The 22,605-nt window shown below is 39.0% G+C and overlaps 1 protein-coding gene across 4 annotated transcripts; it reads right to left on the reverse strand.

The window, feature by feature from the left end:
- Positions 1 to 62: 62 nt before the first annotated feature.
- hnrnpul1 (heterogeneous nuclear ribonucleoprotein U-like 1) lies at positions 63 to 22,299 on the reverse strand. Of its 4 annotated transcripts, none has more exons than XM_036149989.1 (16): positions 22,213 to 22,299; positions 21,451 to 21,701; positions 19,833 to 20,066; positions 19,469 to 19,658; positions 19,300 to 19,373; positions 17,906 to 18,045; positions 16,878 to 16,977; positions 16,670 to 16,782; positions 15,763 to 16,029; positions 13,783 to 13,905; positions 13,566 to 13,694; positions 6,694 to 6,862; positions 5,630 to 5,896; positions 2,723 to 2,871; positions 2,421 to 2,636; positions 63 to 1,001 (listed from the first exon to the last, which is right to left on the reverse strand). In XM_036149989.1, exons 2-16 carry the CDS (start codon positions 21,659 to 21,661, stop codon positions 885 to 887), a joined length of 2,499 nt encoding a protein of 832 aa, XP_036005882.1. In that variant the 5' UTR covers positions 21,662 to 21,701; positions 22,213 to 22,299; the 3' UTR covers positions 63 to 884. The 4 variants fall into 4 exon arrangements, with proteins under 4 accessions (XP_036005882.1, XP_036005881.1, XP_036005883.1 ...); XM_036149990.1 differs by having other exon boundaries at positions 885 to 1,001; positions 2,421 to 2,633; positions 19,833 to 20,069; XM_036149987.1 differs by having other exon boundaries at positions 885 to 1,001; positions 19,833 to 20,069.
- Between the last annotated feature and the right edge of the window lie 306 nt (positions 22,300 to 22,605).

Below are 22,605 nucleotides of genomic sequence, written 5' to 3' on the forward strand. Positions count from 1 at the left end.
CGTGTCGTGTTTGACTTCACATAACAAAAAGAGGGAACAAAGAGGCAGTTTCCACACATCCGCAGGTGTTTACAACTGTGTTTATTGTATAAAGACACGACAGCTGGCGTAACTGGTCAAAAAATCTGATTTTTTTTTTTGTTTGTTTTAAAGGTAGAAAAAAATGGCTTGAACTACAGGACTCAATGAGCATCAATCCAAAACAATAAGGGTTGAAATTTAAAAAAAAAAAAAAAATGCAAATACAACTACACAAGCGGCGAAGGATTACTCGTAATCAAAAGGTCAGATTAAATACTACGGTACCAACACCTATAAAAAAAAAAAAAAAAGAAGCTCCATAATGTTCTGTTTCTATAGCGGTAAATAAAAGATGCTCACTCAGTAACTGAAAAGTAAAGAGCGAGGCAGAGGGAAGGGCGATGGAGGGAGAAAAGCATGCATTTTGTTCTCTGTTAAGCTTGGTCTGGCTTTACTGCTCTCTTCCTGTCGTCTTTTCACTTTGTAGCCTATAAATATACACAGTCGCCTCTTCAAACCGAGGGAAACGTGGCGGTCAGACATCCACATCCGATGCATAATCATTAACATTCATTACATGTTTAGAACGGCTATCATCTACCACCTCACGGTCAACGCTCAAAAAACAAAAAAACAAAAAAAAAAAAGGACTGGGGGTTCGGCAAAAATGGCCAGACATCGAACTGTTCGACAACGCGTGAGAGACAAACGAAGGCTAGTGTGTTAAAAACAGACAGGATCCATAGTTGACTGAAGAGAAACTGTACAAAAAACAAAAAAACAAATCAATTTGCAGAGGTCAGAGGTGTCGGGATGGGGGGGGGGAGGGAACCGGCAGATCCAGGAACAAACGCAGGAGGAAGCTACTGGGAACCAGAAGACGAGCCTTGGCTGCCCTGTCCAGGGTAGCCACCGTACTGGCTGTAATACTGGTTCCACTGGTTCTGGTTCTGGTAGTATTGCTGCCACTGCTGAGCGTACTGAAAGAACGGAGAGAACAAAAAAAAAAACAACATACAAGTTAGGATTTTTGTCTAAATCAAGGGTAGAAACCGTTAAACAGAAGAGTGATGGAGGAAAGAAGCTCTCCTCAGGTCATCGTTTTCAATGCTTGAAGCTGCTGGCAGAACATCTGCATGATGTGTACAAAAATAATCAATTCAATCTAATCCTTTAAACTACCTTTTCTTTTCTGACTCCCATATTAAATACATATATTTTAAATATCAGTTCAACATAACCGTAATCTATCTATCTATCTCTATATATATCTATATATAGATATCTATATAGATATATCGATATATCGATATATCGATATAGATATATCGATATATCGATATAGATATATATATATATATATATATATATATATATATATATATATATATATCTCTATATCTATATATATATATCTATCTATATCTATATCTATATATATATATATATATATATATATATATATCTATATATCTATATATATCTATATCTATATATCTATATATATATCTATATATATCTATCTATATCTATATATATCTATATCTATATCTATATATATCTATATCTATATCTATATATCTATATATCTATATCTATATCTATATATCTATATATCTATATCTATATATCTATATCTATATCTATATCTATATCTATATCTATATCTATATCTATAGATATATATAGATATATATAGATATATATATATAGATAGATATATAGAGAGATAGAGATAGAGATATATATAGAGAGATAGATATATAGAGAGATATATCTATATATATATATCTATATATCTATATATATATCTATATATAGAGCTATAGAGAAGCTATAGAGAGAGATAGAGATAGATAGATATAGCGATAGATATAGATAGATATATAGATATATATAGATTAGATAGAGAGAGAGAGAGAGAGAGATATATATATATATAGATATAGAGATATAGATCTATATCTTATATATCTATATATATAGATCTATATATCTATCTATATATATATATATATATCTATATATATATATATCTATATATCTATCTATATATCTATATCTAAATATAGATATATATAAATATAGATATATAAAGATATAAAGATAGATAGATAGATATATAAAGATAGATAGATATATAGATAGAGATATATAGACACACACATAAATGTCGTGAGCATAACTCAGCGCCACCTGGTGGTTAATAGTGCTAACATGTTATTTATTTGCAGAGTCGGTCCTCAGTTCTGTATTATTTTATGCATTAAAATGTGTATTTTAGGTTTTCCAGCCTAAAACTCCTGGTCAGGATACGAGGCTGGCAGCGTTAAAAGGAACGACGGACCCTTAAAGCTCAGATCCTCCAGCGCTCTGCGTTGCTGCTCAGGGGAATTTACCTGCTGATATTGCTGGTTGTAGCTCTGCGGTTGCTGCTGCGCTGGCGGCTGCTGCTGCGCGGCCGGCTGCTGCTGGTGGTGGTTGTAGGTCTGTGGGGCTGCGGGTGTCTGGCTGTAGCTCTGGCTGTACCCTGGGTACTGACTGTAGCTGCCGTAGTAGTTCTGGTTGTAGCTGCTCTGGCCGTAACTCGGACTGTAGCTCTGGTTGTAGCCCTGCTGATTAAGCAGCAACGCTTTAAGCACCTTTCACTCCTCTTTAATGGTTTAATGTGAAACTTCTAGATGAAGGGAACTGTAACTACCTGGCTGTAGGCTCCCTTGTTGTAGGAAGCGGGGCGGCTGTAGTTTCCTCCTGACGGCTGGCTGCGGTTGTAGCTGCCGCGTGTATCCGAGCTTCCCTCGCGGTAGTTGTTACCCCATCGGTTCTGGTTGTAGCTGCCGCGATTGTAGCCTGTACCACAGGAAGGCAGGTTAGAGGAAACAGATTTGAAACAAATCTCAATGCTTTTAGGGAATAAAACAAAAAACCCGACTCCGCTTCTAAGGCAGAGAGGCACAGCAAAGCCTTAGAGGTTCTTTAAATGTGACCAAACCGTTTCTTTGAGGGAACTTTTTGACATCAAACTGAAAATGAAACTCATTAAAGTGTTTGTGGTCACTGAGTTGTTATAAAATATGCTGAACTGCCTTTAAAAAAAAACACAGACACCAATAGTTTTGATACACGAGTATGGATGCAACAATTTACATCACGGTCTGGGTGAATACTCGGTTCTGATTGGCTGCAGGGTGTCTGTTAAAAAGGACATTAATGAAGAAGTTCTGGTCAAACAGCCTGATTGTTGTAAATAATTGCATTGGCTCAAACGTTAGCTGGTGAGGCTGATTTAGGGCTGAACAATTAACCCCATTTCCAATAAAATTGCAATTTTAAGAACAATTTCCAAATCGCAGAGGTCTGCAATTTCTGGCTACGTAACAATTAATGGACCAGACGAGTCATTTAGGTGTCAGTAATTATGTTTAAAGTGGGTTTGGAAGGGAAGACTGTTGCAGCAGTGAGATAATCTAATTTTATTACTTAATTTTATCATAATTTTTACCAGAAAAATTCAGGAATCTCACCACAGCATCAAGTTCCGGTCAAACTGATACTTAGACTTGTTTGTTGGTTGCACTTTATGTTCATCAAGGATTGATGTCCCACTCAACAAGCTATTCTCTTGAATAATAATCTGATTAATAAAAACAGTTAAAACGTCTTATTTGAAATAGTCCTTGTTTACAAACAACTTCATCTACAGGCCATTTTTGTTGCTTGTGCTTAATGCAGAGAAAAGTCTAAATTAAATCACAATTATGGTTGAAACATGACCACAATTTAGAGTTTTGGCAAAATCGTACAGCTGTACACTGGTTACCTTAGCAACGCTTCAAATTTATAGTTTTATCAGCTTCTTGTGAAAAAAATTGAGTATTAATACTTGATTTAATGTCTCTTTCGTAAGTGAGCGTGGTATAAACGAGATGATGCCCTTCAAGGAGCCTTTGCCTTCGCTTCGTCCATTAATTCCTTGCCATCCTTTACTTATGTTGCTCTTATGGCTGATACCATTTAGATATGGTAAAAGAAATGCTTGGGTTAAGGCGCTGCCCCACCGTCACATGACCAACATGGCCGACTCATTTATTACATATTTAACTGAAACCTTCCTCTACGGTGAACATTTGTTAAAGAGAGACGTTTTAAAATGCCCTACTTCACACGAAGTAGCCGTTAATTCTTAATTTTTCTTTAAAAAAAAAATAAAAAAAATAATTAATTTTAATTAATGGACCTGAACATATGTAACAGCTGATTTAACAAATGTAAGGTGCTGCTCTGGTTTAAAAGAAATTATTTTGTTTTAAATGCTTTTCTTGTCTTTCTGCAGCAAGAGTTCTGATTAAAATCAACAAGAGGGATCATATTTATCCAATTTTAGCTTCCCTTCATTGGCTTCCTGTTACATCAAGAATAGAATTTAAAATTCTTCTTCTAACGTATAAAGCCCTTAATAATCAAGCTCCATCATATATCAGAGCTCTGATTACCCCGTATGTTCCTAACAGAGCACTTCGCTCTCAGACTGCAGGTCTGCTGGTGGTTCCTAGAGTCTCTAAAAGTAGAATGGGAGGCAGATCCTTTAGCTATCAGGCTCCTCTCCTGTGGAACCAACTCCCAGTTTTGGTCCGTGAGGCAGACACCCCGTCTACTTTTAAGACTAATCTTAAAACTTTCCTTTGTGACAAAGCTTATAACTAGAGTGGCTCATGTTACCCTGAGCTACCTCTATAGTTATGCTGCTATAGGCTTAGGCTGCTGGAGGACATCAGGGTCTATTTTTCTCACTCTGCTGAGTTCTCCTACTGTTCTCCAATCTGCATTGTTTGTTGTTATTTCAGCTTTTAACTTTTTGTTCTCTCTCTTTTTCTCTTCATAGAAGGTACACCTGGTCTGGTGTTCTGTTAGCTGTGACATCATCAGGGGAGGCAGATCATCCTCTATTACCATCTAACATAGAAAGTACTCCTGGGTCAATGTGAGCTTCTGTGCTTTCTGTGTCTCTGCTCTGTCTTCTCTAAGCCCCAGTGGGTGGAGGCAGATGAGCGTTCACACTGAGCCTGGTTCTGGTTCTGCTGGAGGTTCTCCTCCCTGTTAAAGGGGAGTTTTCCTCTCCACTGTCGCTTCATGCATGCTCAGTATGAGGGATTGCTGCAAAGCCATCAACAATGCAGACGACTGTCCACTGTGGCTCTACGCTCTTTCAGGAGGAGTGAATGCTGCTTGGAGAGACTTGATGCAACCTGCTGGGTTTCCTTAGAGAGGAAACTTTCTCACCAACCTGGAGGATCTGATGGAGTCTGACTTTGGAAAGAACCTTGAGATGACGTGTTTCATGAATTGCCGCTATATAAATAAAATTTCATTGAAATCGAATTGTCTTTGTACCCGTGTATTTAAGGCTCAGACCAGCGAAGACTGTGCTGCCATAAAACCGCCTGATCACTGCAGCGAAGATAAACTATAAACATGTTTAGGAATAACAACGCTCCAGAAAAAAAACAAAAAGCCCACAGCTTTTCTTGAAGCTCTATCTATTTAAAAGTAATATAATCTGACTTCTTAGAGGCGACAGCCACTAAACATGGACCCAGGAGCGCCTCACCTCCTCTGTAGGAGCTGCCTCCATCTCCGCTACGGCTCTGGTAGCCGCCGCGGAAACCGTCGCGGTTGTCGTAGCGCTGGTAGCTCCCGCTGCTGCCGCGGCCGCGGAAGCCGCCCTGCCTGTTGTCAAAGCGCTTGTCGGGCGGCGGGCCGGCCTTGCGGCCCTCCTCGTTGTACTGCTTCAGCAGCTTCTCGGCCTCCTCGCGCTGCAGCTCGACGAACGCCACGTCCTCCAGGAACTCGCAGGGCTCGGGGAGGGTAAAGTTGGCTTGTGGAGCGACGAGAGACGATCCACAGGAAGGGGGAGGAGACCACCCATCCGAGCAGAGACGGGTGGAGAGAGAGAGAGGAGAGAGAGAGGGGAAGGGGGGGGAGTGTAGTGAAGACCAGAGCAGCCACACCACCGGAAGACAAGAATGAAAACTAATTAGTGCGACACATGGGCAACGTAAACGAGAGAAATCAAGAGGAGAAAATGAAAGCAGATGGCGGGGTAAAGGGAACAAACATCCCCTCCAGGAGGACATGGAGGAAACCTTTGTTTGGACAGACAGAGAGGAAGGGGACATCAGAACAAGACGGGGCGGGGGACAAAGGGGGACAACTAAAAACGTTGTGAAGAGGAAACCGCGCCGCAAACCGAGCACAGCCCCCCAGAGCCGCCACATAGCCCCTAAAACCCGGGAAATATGACCACGTCTTTGCTTTTTAGGGGGGGAAAAAGTCCCTTTTTTTGTGGAAGCCAATGGTGTAAAATTTGGTTCCTGCAACGTGAGCCGAACGGGGCGAAAGTCTCAGTTTGCAGCGAGTCAGAATCTGAACGGAAAGTGATAGAAGAAGAAAAAAAGGCAAAAATAGGAATCAAATTTATGTAAACTGTTATGTAAATAAAAAGTCCAGGTCTGATATCTGGCCAAAGGCTATGGTGGGTAAGGGGGAAGGGGAGAGGGAGAGGGAGGGGGGGACATCTTCCAAGTTTGATTTCAGAGACAACACATAGAAAAAGTAAAAAAAGCAGATCTTTTTTTTTTTTTTTTTAATTATTTGTTTCCACAGCATTCCTACCTTTCATTTCTAACACAGCATGATCGGGCACATCCTTCCCCTGCTCATTGGTTTGCTTTAATGTTCGTTCTTTAAAATCCTCGTCCGTGGGACAAATTACAATAGCCTTGCGTTGAAAACCTTCAAAAGGACGCATTTTTCGTCTCCTTGCTGATCCATATACATTTGTCTAGCAATGGTGACAAGAAAGAAGTAGAAGCTTGTTTGTTATTGTTTACTTGTAAAGGCTTTCCACTGGAAGGAAGCTGGAACCCTGCAATAATCAAGTGAGAGAGGTTTGGCTTCGGTGTCACGTCTATAGGGGGGGGGGGTTTGCAGGCCTCTCGTCACGCCACACACTCACCTTGAAGCTGCGGCGTCCCGGGGACCCGGTGGCTGCGGATCAATGTTAGTTATCAGAGGGGACCCCACGCTCCGCTAAGCTGTCTGCTCGGTTAGTTAGATAAAAGACGCACAGCTTTCTCATCAGTGAACCAAGGCGGGCGGCCATATTGAGCAGGTAGGCGATCGTCGTTAGGATCTAAAACGTTGCTGCTAGGCCGCTGAGATACTTTCAATTATTTATTAATCTAATAAAGCTGAAGGCGTCAAAAGGAAGACCAGAAAGTGCTGCTGGCCACACACACAAAGAAAAAAGCTAAATTATGCATAATTACTAGGTGAAAAAGCTAAATTCAAATAAAAAAGCCTTTTCAAAGCAGTCCGTGTTCCTGATTTTAAAACTTTGTGACGACAAAGCATTAAAACTGTTGCTTTCTTCTTCTGATTTCTTAACAATGAAAACACGAGATTTGCGAGTAAACCTGAGATCCCACAAATTAGTCCGAATGCTCACCTCTGGGACCTTTCTAACAACCTAGCAGGCAAACATACAAACTGCACAATAAGCACCGCGGCTTTAAGTCAGTAGGCTGCTTTATCTTCATATTCAGTTTAATTACTGAGATCACCAATCATGGTCTAGCTGCAGAAAACCCCTGGTTCTGACCTTCCCTCCATCCATGACCTGTACAGGTCTAGGGCAGCTAGCATCTCTGCAGATCCCACGCATCCTGGACACAACCCGCTTAAATGTTTGCTTCCACGGCGACACTGCAGAGCGTCGTTTGCTAAGCCCAGCGGCCACAGAGACGGCTTCCTCCCCCAGGCGGTGGGGATTAGGGGTGCACAATTAATCGCATTTGCAATATAAGCGCAATTTTAAAAAAACGCAATTTCCAAATCGCAGAGGTCTGCAATTTTTAGCTTTGTAACAATTAGTGAATCAGACGCGTCCATTAGGTGCTGGTAAAATGTTTAAAGTGGGTTTGCCTCAACGCGGAAGGGAAGAGAGCAGTGAGATAATCTAATTTTATTGTTTTAGAGTTTATATAATCATACTGTTTTACCAGAAACTTTCAGGAATCTCCCCATAACTTTAAGTTCTGGTCAATTAGTTTAATACATAGACTTGTTTGTTGCTCACACTTTAGGTTCAACAAGGTTTGATGTCCAAATCAATTAAAAATCGTTCTCTTTAGTAATATTCTGATTAATTAAAACATTAAAAGTTCTTGTTTTAAATAGTCCTTGTTTACAAACATTTTTATCTAGAGGCCATTTTTGTTGCTTGTGGTTAATGCAGAGAAAAGTCAAAATCAAATCATAATTTTGGTTGAAATATATCGTAGGCAGAACGCAATCATTTCTGCTCCGAGTTTAGACGCAGCGGCTCTTTTAGCACCTGATCTGCACAGCGATGAAACAGATTTATTTGTTTGTATATGTTTAAAAAGACATGATAAATTAAACTGAAGAAAATAAATAAATAAAGAATCGCATTAAATCGCAATATTAAGGTAACAAAATCGCAATTAGATTATTTTCCAAAATCGTTCAGCCCTAGTGAGGAGTCCACATCGAAACGCCGCATATTTGCACCAACCCAAATTCCTCTTTTATAAAGACAGGTGCAAGTTTGAAGTCTTTCAATTAGTTCTGTGTATTTGTACATAAAATGTCTCTGTTGAGAGCAAAGTGGAACTAGTGCAGGTCGATAAAACGATTTGATTAATTCAAACTTACAATTTGTTAAGTTTTAAGTTTTGGAACGACGAGGCACTTTATGAATTTATTTATTACTTCATTATATTTTCAGTGTTTACTACGGCATCACGTTTCACAGCTTGTGTTTAGTTGCACTTTTAATTCAGGTGAACTCCAGGACAAAACGTTTGACATAAAAGCAAGTTTTAAAAATTATATAAACAAAAAGGAGGGGGGGGGGGAATAAATAAATAAATTGATTAATCAGATTTGGTATAATAAAACCGGACATTTTATTTTCAAGCCTCATCGCCCCGCTCTAATAGGAACCGAAGTAAAACTCCTTGTTTGTGTCACAAAGTTGTCGATTTTAAGTCGATTCTGATTAAAAACGTGTTTCTGAACACAGAACATGTTAAAGCCCCCATACATTTGGGGTCAACATTTAATTCATCTTTACAAAGTATTTTTGTTTTAATTATTTAATTTCAAGAAACTGAATAAATAAATAATAAAAAAAAGTCCCACTAGAACATTTCCAAACGCAAAGTGGAGCGACGTAATCAATAATCTTTAGGCTAAGAGCAACATGATCACTCCCAACTATGAGACAAATAGGCGACACAAATGTTTATTTTAATCCCATTAAAGCCAGGAAGAGTCTGTTGTTAAGTCAGTACGGTTGATATTCTGCGTCCGGGTGTAACGATGCACCGAGGTCAATTTAGAAAACAGAAGAAGCTGCTTTTTTGTTTTCACAAAAACACAAAGAAGGTTTTATAAATCTCATAACGTTTTAGAGAATCTGCAGTCAGTCTGGAATAATCGAATTACTTAAATACTAATTTCCCAACATAAAAACAAAAGCTCTAAAAAGGAAAATCTGGGCATTTAGTCCAAAGAAGATTTCTGAACGGTTTGTGTATTATTGCAAACTTTGGTCGTGGAAACATTAATGATGAATTAAAACCCTTCCAGGCAAACAGATTTTTAAGCAAACACGTGAAATAGCAGCACTCGGGTAACGTTACCTCTCGATACGTCTAAGAAGCTTTTTCAAAAAGACTGAACCACGAGTTGGGTCGGTGAAACGCATGTTGTCGGGCCTGAAGAGGCGCTGCTGAGGATGTGTTGAGCTGAGTAACACAATGGACAAATACTTTGTTTTAATTATTTAATTTCAAGACACTGAATAAATAAATAATTTTAAAAAAGTCCCACTCGAACATTTCCAAAAGCAAAGTGGAGCGACGTAATCAATAATCTTTAGGTTAAGAGCAACATGATCACTTCAACTATGAGACAAATAGGCGACACAAATGTTTATTTTATTCCCATTAAAGCCAGGAAGACTCTGTTGTTAAGTCAGTACGGTTGATATTCAGCGTCCGGGTGTAACGATGCACCAAGGTCAATTTAGAAAACAGAAGAAGCTGCTTTTTTGTTTTCACAAAAACACAAAGAAGGTTTTATAAATCTCATAACGTTTTAGAGAATCTGCGGTGAGTATGGAATAATCGAATTACTAAAATACTAATTTCCCAACATAAAAACAAAAGCTCTAAAAAGGAAAATCTGGGCATAGTCCAAAGAAGATTTCTGAACAGTTTGTGTATTATTGCAAACTTTGGTCGTGGAAACATTAATGATGAATTAAAACCCTTCCAGGCAAACAAATTGTTAAGCAAACACGTGAAATAGCAGCACTCGGGTAACGAGAAGCCTGAAGAGGCGCTGCTGAGGATGTGTTGAGCTGAGTAACACAATGGACAAATATTTAACCCCGTCCACTTGATCAAGTAAAATAAAAGCCAAATCTGCTAAAATGAGGAAGTATGACAGTTACATCGAGTTTGGCTCCAACGAGAACGACGATCTAACTTCCAACAAATTTCTAATATTAGCCATATTTATATACCTTTTTTTTTTTTAAATACATACATAATTCCTAATGTATTTTAACAGTATAAAAGGCTGTTTAAAAATACTATCAGCATGAGGAATCTAAAGGAGTCCTTGGAAAGTTTTTGCCGCTGCCAAGTCGTCCCTGGCCACTAAAAGTTTGAGAACCGGCGGCATAGAAAACGTCGACATCTTTCTGCTCTGAAATAACACGTTCTTAGAGCTGGGCAATATATCGAGATTTTCAAAATGCAGATAAAGAAAAGAAAAAAAATATATATAGAAAATGAGACTATATCGAGATGGTCTACATCGCCTTAGAATTATAAATTTCTGTGTTATTTTTCAGCTGCTTCTCATATTTATCGACATCTGTTTGTGAAAAACTGCACTGGAGACCTTTGGGATCAAGTTTTGATTCAGAGATGCTTTTTTTATAATTACTTTATGCAAAGAAAAACATAACGAGAGAATATTGTATATGCGCATTCAGCCTAAAAATACAGAGCTCCTGTTTTTGGTCCCCATCGCCCTGCCGTACACGTCATCATTCACAGTTGTGCTAACGCTCCCTCCTCGTTTAGGTCTGAGTACAAGCTTGTCCTAAAAACAGCAGCGCAAATGCTCCTTTAGAGTTTAAACAACAAAACAAGTATTTCATAAATCTCAAATTGTGTTTTAAAAGATCCTCTTCTCAGCGTCGAGTCCTCCAGCTCGAGCTCAACCAGTCAAAGTAGTTTAGATTTTGAACGAGACTTGATTAAATGTCGTCTAGATAAAAAAAAGCGGACCTCAGCGCCATTAGCGAGCTGTGGCATAAGGACGTGACTTCCATCAAATTACAAGTCTTTCTCAGCCAAAATGCACCGTTTACCAAGCCAAGCTAAAAGCATCTAACAAAACAACAGACTTTTCTTGGACGCCATCCATCGCAATGCTTTAAAATCATGACTACGAACGTTTGGTATTAACACTGAAACCTGCAGAAAACGAGCTTATTCTGGCATTTAACCGACCAACCGGATCTAAGATACCGGTAAGAGACACAAAACGGACACTAATGTGCCGGCGCTGGTAAACTAACGAGTTTGAATAGTTAGACTAGGGCTGAACAATTAATCGCATTTTCAATATAATCGCGATTTAAAAAAAACGCAATTTCCAAATCGCAGAGTCTGCAATTTTTGGCTATGTAACAATTAGGGAATCAGACGCGTCCTTTAGGTGTCAGTAAAATGTTTAAAGTGGGTTTGCCTCCACATGGAAGGGAAGACAGTTGCAGCAGTGAGATAATCTAATTTTATTACTTGTTTTAGAGTTTGTATAATCATACAAAGCATTAAGTACAGGTCAATCAGTTTAATACATAGACTTGTTTGTTGGTTGGACTTTATGTTCAACAAGAATTAATGTCTAATTAAATTAAAAGCTGTTCTCTTGAATAATATTCTGATCAAAAGAAACATTAAAAATTCATATTTAAAATAGTCCTTGTTTACAAACATCTTTATTTAGACGCCATTTCCTTTGCTTGTGGTTAATGCAGAGAAAAGTCAAACTTGCAATTTTGATTGAAATATATTGTAGGCAGAACGCAATAATTTCTGCTCTGAGTTTAGATGCTGTGGGTCTTTTAGCAACTAATCCACATGGCGAGGAAACAAATTGATTTGTTGTTTGTATATATTTTAAAACACATGATAAATTAAACTGGAAAAAAATAAATCACAATATTAAGAAAAAATATTGCAATTAGATTATTTTACAAAATCGTTCATCCCCAAGTTAGACTATAACTAACCCCAGGCTTAATCTAAAAAAATGGGGGCCAGGAATAAGAAGTGTGCATTTAACAAATTTAACAAATATTAGCAAAGCGTATGGATCTACTCTCCTGTTCGACAGCAACTGACCATCACATCACTTTTCCCAGCTGTGCCAGTCATTCATGTGTGCGTGCGTCCTAAAAGCAGCCTGCATGTAAACGACGCCGTTGGCCATCATCTAGATTAGAACGCGACGCATGATGATTCGACAGATCTGGGCCCGTCACCTCTTAGAAAGCGTGCTTCCAGAAAGGCATGCAGTTAAAGAAAGATTTGTTGGTTTTTTTGTAAAAGAAAATGAAAAACTATAATCAGTGGTGTAAAGCAGGACTAAACTGATCCGCCGAGCCGAAAACTCGTCATCAAAAGAGCCGATTTACGCTGAAACTGCTCCTGAATAACCTGAACGACCTGGCTACTCTGATGGGTCCCTCTCACTTACCTTCGCTGCTTTTTCGTCGCTGGAGCTCTAGTCCCATTTCAAACAATGACAAACATGTAAAACTCACCTTCACATACTCACAGTTTCCACGGAAAAAGAGCCACTAGACCCACTTACCTTTTACACATTTGCTGAGTACAAGGATCTGAAAATCTAAATTCTGTTAGTCACTACTTACCTTCAGGGTCAATTAATTTAAATTATTTTTTTGTTTTTGTTTTTTAAGAAAAACACAATCAAAAGCTCCATCTTTCTCACTTTAAAAGTAGCCTTTTAAAACTCTGGCTTATTAAATTAGCAACAGAAGGTGTTTTTCTTACTCACCAGTCAGAGCTTACTTGTTTCTCAACATCTTTACAAAGTCATGGTTTACTTGTACATTTTTCACAAGACAAACAATACCGCAGTATGACATGAAATAGATAGCAAATATAGTGCAAATATACGGAGGGAGTAAAAAAACATGACATTATTCTGTCGCTTCTGAAAGCCGTTAAATCATTTTCTGTTACACGACAAGCAAGTGACAACAGGGTGATCAATGCTTCTTCTACTCTATAATACACAGAGACCCCCTGAAAGATAAATAAATAATCCATTAGAGAGAAAGTGATCATCAGGGCACATTGACTCACTGTGGTGAGGATCAGAACCGAGTGTAGGTGGAGGAGCAGTACCTGATCCAGGATGTAGTTGCGTTTCTTGCGGGCGGCGATCTCGATCAGCCGGTTCAGGCACTGGGTGGCCTGCTGGATGAGGACATCCCAGCGACCCGAGTAGTTCCTCTGCCGGCGGAGCCCCATCACCTGCGCAGGAAGCACACATATGGGTCTGAAAACGGAGCGGGCCCGCGAAGGTCCGGCCGCGTTTCCCCGGGTTTATAGCATAACAGACCTTCATCTTGTCCATGATGGCGTTCGTGCCCAGGATGTTGTACTTTTTGTCTGGGTTTTCCTCGGCGTGTTTTATGGCCCAGGTGGTTTTACCGCAGGCGGGCAGACCGACCATCATCAGAATCTGTAACGAGAACACAAGTGTTGGTTTTTATTTATCACAAACCACAGTTTTCTGTTATTTTATGTGACTTTTTCCTCTTGTAAAAATTGTTTTTCTATTCAGTAATATCCTTATTATCGTTTTATTTAATCAAATTGTCCGACTCTGAATGCATTCACGTCACTTCCTAGAGAGCCGTCTTTTTGTTAATTTAACAGCAAAAACGTGACAAAACTGGTTTATTATATTAAAAAAAAAAAACACCATAAGACATTATCCTACATCCTCCCTACAACTGATTTTATTTATCTTGTAAAAACACACATCTGTTACGACATATCAGCATATCTATTAGGGCTGGACGATCTAAATAAAAAAATAAAAAAAAAAATAACAATGATAAAATAGAAATCATATTGATGGATATTGCTAATTAACAAATTCTGAACATATTTTAAGTGCAGCCCTGGACATTTTATGCTTTGCTGCAAACTATTTTTAGATAAAGAACAACAAACACTGAATTCAAACTCAGCCTTTTATTCAACCAACTTTTTACCAAAACTGCAAGTTTTTAATAGAATAAAAAGAACTGAACTCTTTGAAGGGGGCGGAGCTTGGTTCCTGGGTCTCCATTGTGATTGGCTGGGAGGATGTAACGACTGTTATATCCACTGAGCTATTTAATACACTGGAGTGCTGATTTTGCTGAAAAACTGAAGTCACTGGCCGCCATCTTGCTACTCCCTACTCTCACAGAATCCCACAGGATTTGGTTGCAATAACAAGCAGTTTTCTGGCTGAGTGAAAACGTTTCATAGATAATTCTACAGTCAGTGGATGTACTAACACTATTAACTACTAGGAAATTAGGTGCTATATATATATATATATATATATATATATATATATATATATATATATATATATATATATATATATATATATATATATATATATATGGGAAGAAAAACTCCCCTTTTAATGGGGAGTTTTTCTTTCCACTGTCGCTTCATGCTTGCTCAGTATGAGGGATTGCAGCAAAGCCATGTACAATGCAGACGACTCTCCCTGTGGCTCTACGGTTCTCCAGGAGTGAATGTTGCTTGTCGGGACTTTGATGCAATCAACTGGTTTCCTTATATAGGAAATTTTTGACCAATCTGTATAATCTGTATAATATGATTGAACTTGATTTTGTAAAGTGCCTTTAGATGACATGTTTCATGATTTGGCGCTATATAAATAAAATTGAATTGAATTTTATATATATATATATATATATATATATATATATATATATATATATATATATATATATATATATATATATATATATATATATATATATATATATATATATATATATAAATAAACAAATAAAATGCAAAATATTTCAGCACATGACTTTCTCAGTACTTGATAGTTTTAGAACATAACAAAATTATATAGCATTTGACATTTTAAAAGTCTTAAGCCCCCCTGAACATGAGAAAAGCCTCATTATTCGATGCTGTAGCGCACATATTCCCTAGTTACTGGAGGGAAATAGGGAGTACCAATATGGCGGCTGGTGGCTTCAAAGCGACTCGTTTCTAACAGACGGTGATTAGCACTCCAGTGTATAATATAGCTCAGTGGTTATATCAAACTATATGGATAGAATGTAACAGGAACAAAAACTGTTATTTTATTTAACTTTTTATTGAACCTTTTCTTCTATCAATCGGTGTATATTGTTATTGAATTATCGTTCAGCCCTAATATCCATAGCTCTGATGAAAATATTCTCCAGTCAAATATGCTGGGTTCCCATTATCTACTCACATAACACTTTCCTACGACATCTGAACTGACGGCGTGTCAGCAAAGCCTTACCTCGCACTCAGACTTGTTGGCGGGTCCCTTCGTGCCTCTGATCTTGTCCTGCATGGGCAGATCCAGCAGGAAGGTGTATCCCTCCTGCGGGGGGAAGTAGGGCTCCCGCTTCTGGCCAAAGTTGAACTCGACAGCGCAGTTCTTCACCAGCACGTGGGGGAAAAGGGCGCGCCCCGCCAGCGCCTCCTTGGTCGTCCGGAACGCCACGCCCAGATTCACGCCGTTCTTCGAGAAGCCCATCTCTACCTCGTCGCTGCTTTCAAAGTCCTACAACAGCAGAGGTACGGGAAAGTAAAACGTACTTAGTTATTCTTAATATTAAAACGGATTATTATTATAATTCATCTTACAACAGGCCTTATGAAGAACAAGACCGTGGAGACACATAATCCCAGCAGGGTGCTTGCTCTTTTTCCAAATTAAAATTCCAGACTTTTTCAAAACTGATATTTTTTTTCCCCAAGACCTTAACTTTATGTACTTGTATACTTGTGTGCCTACTGCCTACTTCATTGGTTGAGATTGTACAAACTGTTTATTAGAAATGTTAATTTTTATAGGCTAGTATTCAATGAACAAATGCATTATTCACAGTAAATTATGCTTTTACTGATGAAAACGTTTCAAAACATGAAAATCACAAGTACATGAATTTCACACCAAACAAGTGTTTGATTCCATTAGGCTAATACAGTACGTGACCAGTTAGTAAAATTATAGTTTTATAGCCTACCTTCCTATTTCTCATTTCACAATGCCTTTGAGCATACTGTAAAATTCTACCATACATTTTTTTCCCCCATACTTTATTAAGACTTTCACTCAAAATTCAAGACTTTTCAAGGTCTGGAAAACAGTGTTTCAAAATTCCATACTTATTAAGACTTTCAAGACTTGCGCAACTTACAATGTAGCAGCCGATGACGTCGTTCTCACCAAACCGCTCGCCGTAGTCGGCAAACTTGCAGTCGCTGGATTTTTTCCCTGTGCCTCCATATCCAAAAGAGAAGGGCTCCTCGCCTTCATGAAAAAAAAAAAAACACAAAAAAAGATCTCCTTCGACTCAAGAGCATCACAGAAGGACAGTCAGTGCGCCAGGATGTCGCCGTTCTCACCAAGCTGAGTGCTGCAGTTGTTGAGGGACCATCCGATGCGGACCACGTGGGGGTCGGGCTCGCTGCTGGGGAGGTGCTTCACAGGAATCTCCTCGTTGATCTGAGGACAGCGTAACAAAAACGACAGATAATGGAGGAAAGAACTAAACTTCTGTAATGAGAATCAAACCTAATTTCACCGAGGTTTAGTTAATCTGTATTAACAATAGGGCTGAACGATTTTAGAAATTAATTTAATTGTGATTTTTCTTCTTAATGTTGAGATTTTTTTCCCAGTTTAATTTATGATGTGTTTTAAAATATATACAAACAACAAATCAATTAGTTTCCTCGCCATGTGGATTAGTTGCTAAAAGACCCACAGCGTCTAAACTAGGAGCAGTAATGATTGCGTTCTGCCTACGATATATTTCAATCAAAATGGCAATTTTGAGTTTTCTCTGCGTTAACTAAAAAGCAACAAAAATGGCCTCTAAATAAAGATGTTTGTAAACAACGACTATTTTAAATATGAACTTTTAATGTTTCTATTGATCAGAATATTATTCAAGAGAACAGCTTTTGATTTAATTGGACATCAATCCTTGTTGAACATAAAGTCCAACCAACAAGCAAGTCTATGTATTAAACTGATTGACCAGTACTTAATGCTATATATGATTATAAAACCTCTAAAACAAGTAATAAAGTTAGATTATCTCATTGCTGCAACCGTCTTCCCTTCCATGTGGAGGCAAACCCACTTTAAACATTTTACTGACACCTAATGGACGCCAATTGTTACATAGCCAAAAATTGCAGACCTCTGCGATTTGGAAATTACGTTTTTTTTAAAATCACGATTATATTGAAAATGTGATTAATTGTTCAGCCCTAATTAACAATCAGCAGCAATCCGATATTTAAAGGCATCATTCTAGCAGACCCTTCTTTCATGTTTAAGATATTTGAAAAAAAAAAAAAAAAGCAATATTTTACACTGAGATGTGTCCACATAACCAACAAGACATTATTTCACTGTAATTTACCTTCATCTCATAACAAACACGTCCCTGAGTGACACCGTGAGTCGCTCGAGCTCCAGCCCACAGGTAGGCGAAGCCCTCGATGGTCAGTGGATAGCCACTGTAGCGATCCCTGGACACTTTGAAGTGCAGGTCACAGTTGTCTGGGGGGGGGGGACACAAGACAAGTTATCTTACATGGTACTTTACACTAAACTGTTAATTGATCACCTTTGAAAAACACAAAATACATTAAGAGTTTTAATCTCTGGACACTGCAGTTGAAAACTTTCCCCGACACGCTGCACTTTATCCTGAAACTATCCTGCAAAGCTACTTTATTATCATCCTGCAAAGTTACTTTATTATCATCCTGCAAAGCTACTTTATTATCATCCTGCAAAGTTACTTTATTACCATCCTGCAAAGTTACTTTATTACCATCCTGCAAAGTTACTTTATTACCATCCTGCAAAGTTACTTTATTACCATCCTGCAAAGTTACTTTATTACCATCCTGCAAAGTTACTTTATTACCATCCTGCAAAGTTACCATATTACCATCCTGCAAAGTTACCATATTACCATCCTGCAAAGTTACTTTATTACCATCCTGCAAAGCTACTTTATTATCATCCTGCAAAGCTACTTTACTATCATCCTGCAAAGCTACTTTACTATCATCCTGCAAAGTTACTTTACTATCATCCTGCAAAGTTACTTTATTATCATCCTGCAAAGTTACTTTATTATCATCCTGCAAAGTTACTTTATTATCATCCTGCAAAGTTACTTTATTATCATCCTGCAAAGTTACTTTATTATCATCCTGCAAAGTTACTTTATTATTATCCTGCAAAGTTACTTTATTATCATCCTGCAAAGTTACTTTATTATTATCCTGCAAAGTTACTTTATTATCATCCTGCAAAGTTACTTTATTATTATCCTGCAAAGTTACTTTATTATCATCATGCAAAGTTACTTTATTATCCTGCAAAGTTACTTTATTATCATCCTGCAAAGTTACTTTATTATCCTGCAAAGTTACTTTATTATCCTGCAAAGTTACTTTATTATCCTGCAAAGTTACTTTATTATCCTGCAAAGTTACTTTATATCCTGAAATCCACTGCAATTCACTGAGATTCTTAAGCTGTATGCAAATGAAATTTCGCTCTGTACGCACTCTGTGCATACAAAATGACAATGAAGATTGTCTAAGTCTAAGTCTAAAGCACAGACCGTAGAAAATAACTTCTAAGGTCGAGTTGAAGTGATTGGTAGAAAAACTCTGCGGTTCGAACCGAGAAACATCAGGTACAAAAAAAGTACAAAACAGCGTAGGGGTGAAACGAAACGAAAATTGTGAAAACAGACAAAAATATCTACAACAAATATTTGGGCTTATAACCTACATGTATCAATTGTGACCATGGAGTCGTCTACCGTCTCTTCCTCGTCTTCAGCGGGAGGCTGTGGTGTACGCGACCTGCACAAACACAAAATCAGCCCCTAGAACGTCCAGACGTCTTTAACTTCCTGTTTTACTACCTGCAGACGTGAAGGACGGCAGAAGCGGCTTACCTCTTCTCCTCGCGGTGCTCGTAGTAGCCGTAGCCCCTGTTCTCCTCGTGTGGTCTCTTCCGGCTGTTTCCACCTTTGTTATCCTCCGCTTTGACCTCCGCCTGGCTTTGCTGTTCAGTCCCCTGAGCCTCTTGCTGTCCGTCTTCAACTGGCTCCGCCTCCTCTTCTGTTTTGATTTCGGTTTTAATTTCTGAAAGACACAAGAACCATCTCAGCACGTTTGATACAAACAACATTCAGCGTGCGACAACTTTTTAACTAACAACCCTGGAACATGTACACACAAGAACCTTCTTCGGATCAGTTGTGGTTCTGCGGCAGCTGAACAAAACGTTATTAAGACGGGAAGGAATCTGATAATAACCATTTGTGTTCTCCTCAAACTTCGCCTCGGGCTTGCTCTCCTCGGACGCCCCGCTCATTCTTTGCGCATCGCCGTCGCCCGAGTCTGAAGCCGGCTGACTTTCGTACTGCTCGGGTTCTGCCTCCTCCTCCTCATAGTAGCCACCCGAATCTCTGCCCTCGTCTTCCTCTGGAGGATTGTCACCCATCTCATCGCCATCCTCGCCTCCGTCGTCAGCTCCGTCGTCTTGCTCTGCTGCTGAAAAACAAGGGGGAAAGTATTCATTTTCATTCAAACTTGTAGAAATTGGGACTTTATAAACAAAACTAAACATTACATGGCACATGTAGGACGTGATTACTGTGTACATGAAGCTACACTGATTACCCTGATTCACCAGCTAACGCCTCAGCACACTTATTGACTGATTTACTGACAGAGAATCAGACATTTTACAGATAGCCGATCTCCAAACTGCATGCAGCATCATTCCAAAACACAGCTGGTCAAAAAATGGAAACTATACAATAAAAACTCACGAAACAACTAATACTATGATGACTGTCTCAGTCATCTCTCATTCGCCTTCAGCTTGTCAAAAGCGCAACAGCCCGTCTTCTAATCACATCACCTCTGCTCTGGCTACCTGTCTGTTTTAGAATAGATTTTAAATTTATATTGTTCGTCTTTAAAGCATTTGATGGTCTGGTCCCTACTTATTTTTCTCAATCACTAAGCTTTCATATGCCTGGCAGGTATTTAAATGAATCAGTTTTTTAAGGTATACTAATAGGACTGGGGGATAAATCGATTTAATTAATTCAAATGTACACTTTTTTTAATAGATGTCATTTTTGGAAAATCTGGATTTTGTTTTGCCAATGCAAACATTAAGTGATAATATCATTGTTTACAACGGCCGGGCCACCATCTTGTTCTACAAGCATGTTTCACAGCTTGGATTTAACTGCACTCTGAATTCAGGTCAACTCTCAGACAGAATGTTTGACAAAAAAAAAGCACGTTTTTAAAATAATTTCTTTAAGCGAAACGAAAACGAGGGACGAAAACAAAACTATTAATCGGATTTGGTATGATAAAGTCACACATTTTATTTCTAAGCCATTTCGCCCAGCCCTATATACTAAGGACAAGTCCAAACACTGTGGGGGGGCTGGAACCAAGTCCCTCTGGATCTACACTGCACCACTTATCTAAGTGTTTTTAAACGAAATCATAAAACATATTTAGTCAGGCTGGCTATTTTTATGTTTTATTACCCGTTCCTATGGTAATGTTTTTTTTATCCCTGTATATTTACAATGTTTTTTAAATGTAAAGCACTTCGGTCGCTTTTACTGGCTGTGTAAAGAGCTATATAAGAAAACGACTGATTAAATCAGAACAAACGTGCTAAAAACCCACATTTATGGATATTTGGTAAGGCCATATCAGTTAAGAACCTAAAAATAAGTTTCATTCATATAATATAATACACACACACGCGGATAATGTTAGTCTAACGAATGAATGAGTGACTTTTTCCATCTTTCACTCGTGAGGTTGTGCGTACAGAATGTCCGGAAGTAAAGTGCAGGATACCTCACAGTCTCCGTGATTTTCCGGTGCAGCACTTTACCTTCTTGCTCCTGCGCGTCCTCTTCGTCTCGGTCTTGCTCGCCGCCTTCCTCCTGGCCGGTTTGCTCCGAGGTGTCCGCCTCAGATTCAGCCTCCAGGGCGGCTTTCAGCCTCTCCATCAGGTCCGCCTTCAGGCCTCGGGTGTCAAGGCCGCGGCGCTGGAGCTCCTCCTTTAACTCGTTCACTTTCAGTTTTTTCACGTCTAAACTCATGGTCGTTTCCGTGCGTTGACTCTCGGGGTTTGTCGTCGTTCTAAAGCGGCAAAGTTAGGAGGAAACACACGCGGTGGTTAGCCACGGTTTACGGCCGCCGCGTCGGACTTTCAAACTGATCCGTTCTGCGCGGTTTCTCAGCCGAACAGGATATGTAATGGTGTGGCTAGGCTAGCTAGCTAGCCGTGCTGCACCAACAGTACACAAATCGCACGACTCTGCAGCGTGCATAAAACACAGCGATAAACACGTTTTACTTGTGGGGAGTAAGTAAATACGCGTCTTCAACTGAAAGCACCCACAACAACGTTTATAGGGTAACTCGTTACAGGAAACCGCGGATGTACGGCTAAAGACGGTAACCTTCTGAGCCTAGCGTTAGCTTAAACACCGCCAGCCGATGCTAAACAAATGCCTTTAAAGCGGAGAATATGGACCCCCGCTAGTCGCTCTGGCTTTTCATCCAGGCCCTGGTGTCAGTGCATCGTATATACGCGTAGAAATCCAGTTGTAAAATAAAAAATATGATGAAAAATAAACATGAGGCCTACCTCCTTTGACGCGAGCTGCGCGGGTAAAGTCCTCGGCTCGTAGGAGTCTGAAGGAAACGCTAGCGCCCCCTAGCGTCCCGAACACGAGTATGAACCTGTGGCGCATGCGCATGGTGGAATAGGTTGCTGCCACAGTTTTGGACTTTGGTCCTTTCCCTCCATTTGTTTTGTCAAAACGTTAAAGGACATTGGAATATATAAATGTGTTGATAATTTGGTGAGGTTTTTTTTAAACCTTTAATGAAAAGAAAACTAATTTGGATTTAGTTATAAACTACATAATATTTGATATACAATCCTTTTTGGGCTGAAAAACAGATGCATAAAATAAAAATTTTATCTGACTCTCTTTTTATATTTAACATGACAGCCCTTTTTTTCATTTTCCTAGAC

Source organism: Fundulus heteroclitus, chromosome 18, assembly GCF_011125445.2.
Source record: "Fundulus heteroclitus isolate FHET01 chromosome 18, MU-UCD_Fhet_4.1, whole genome shotgun sequence".
In the NCBI taxonomy this organism is placed as follows: Eukaryota; Metazoa; Chordata; class Actinopteri; order Cyprinodontiformes; family Fundulidae; genus Fundulus; species Fundulus heteroclitus.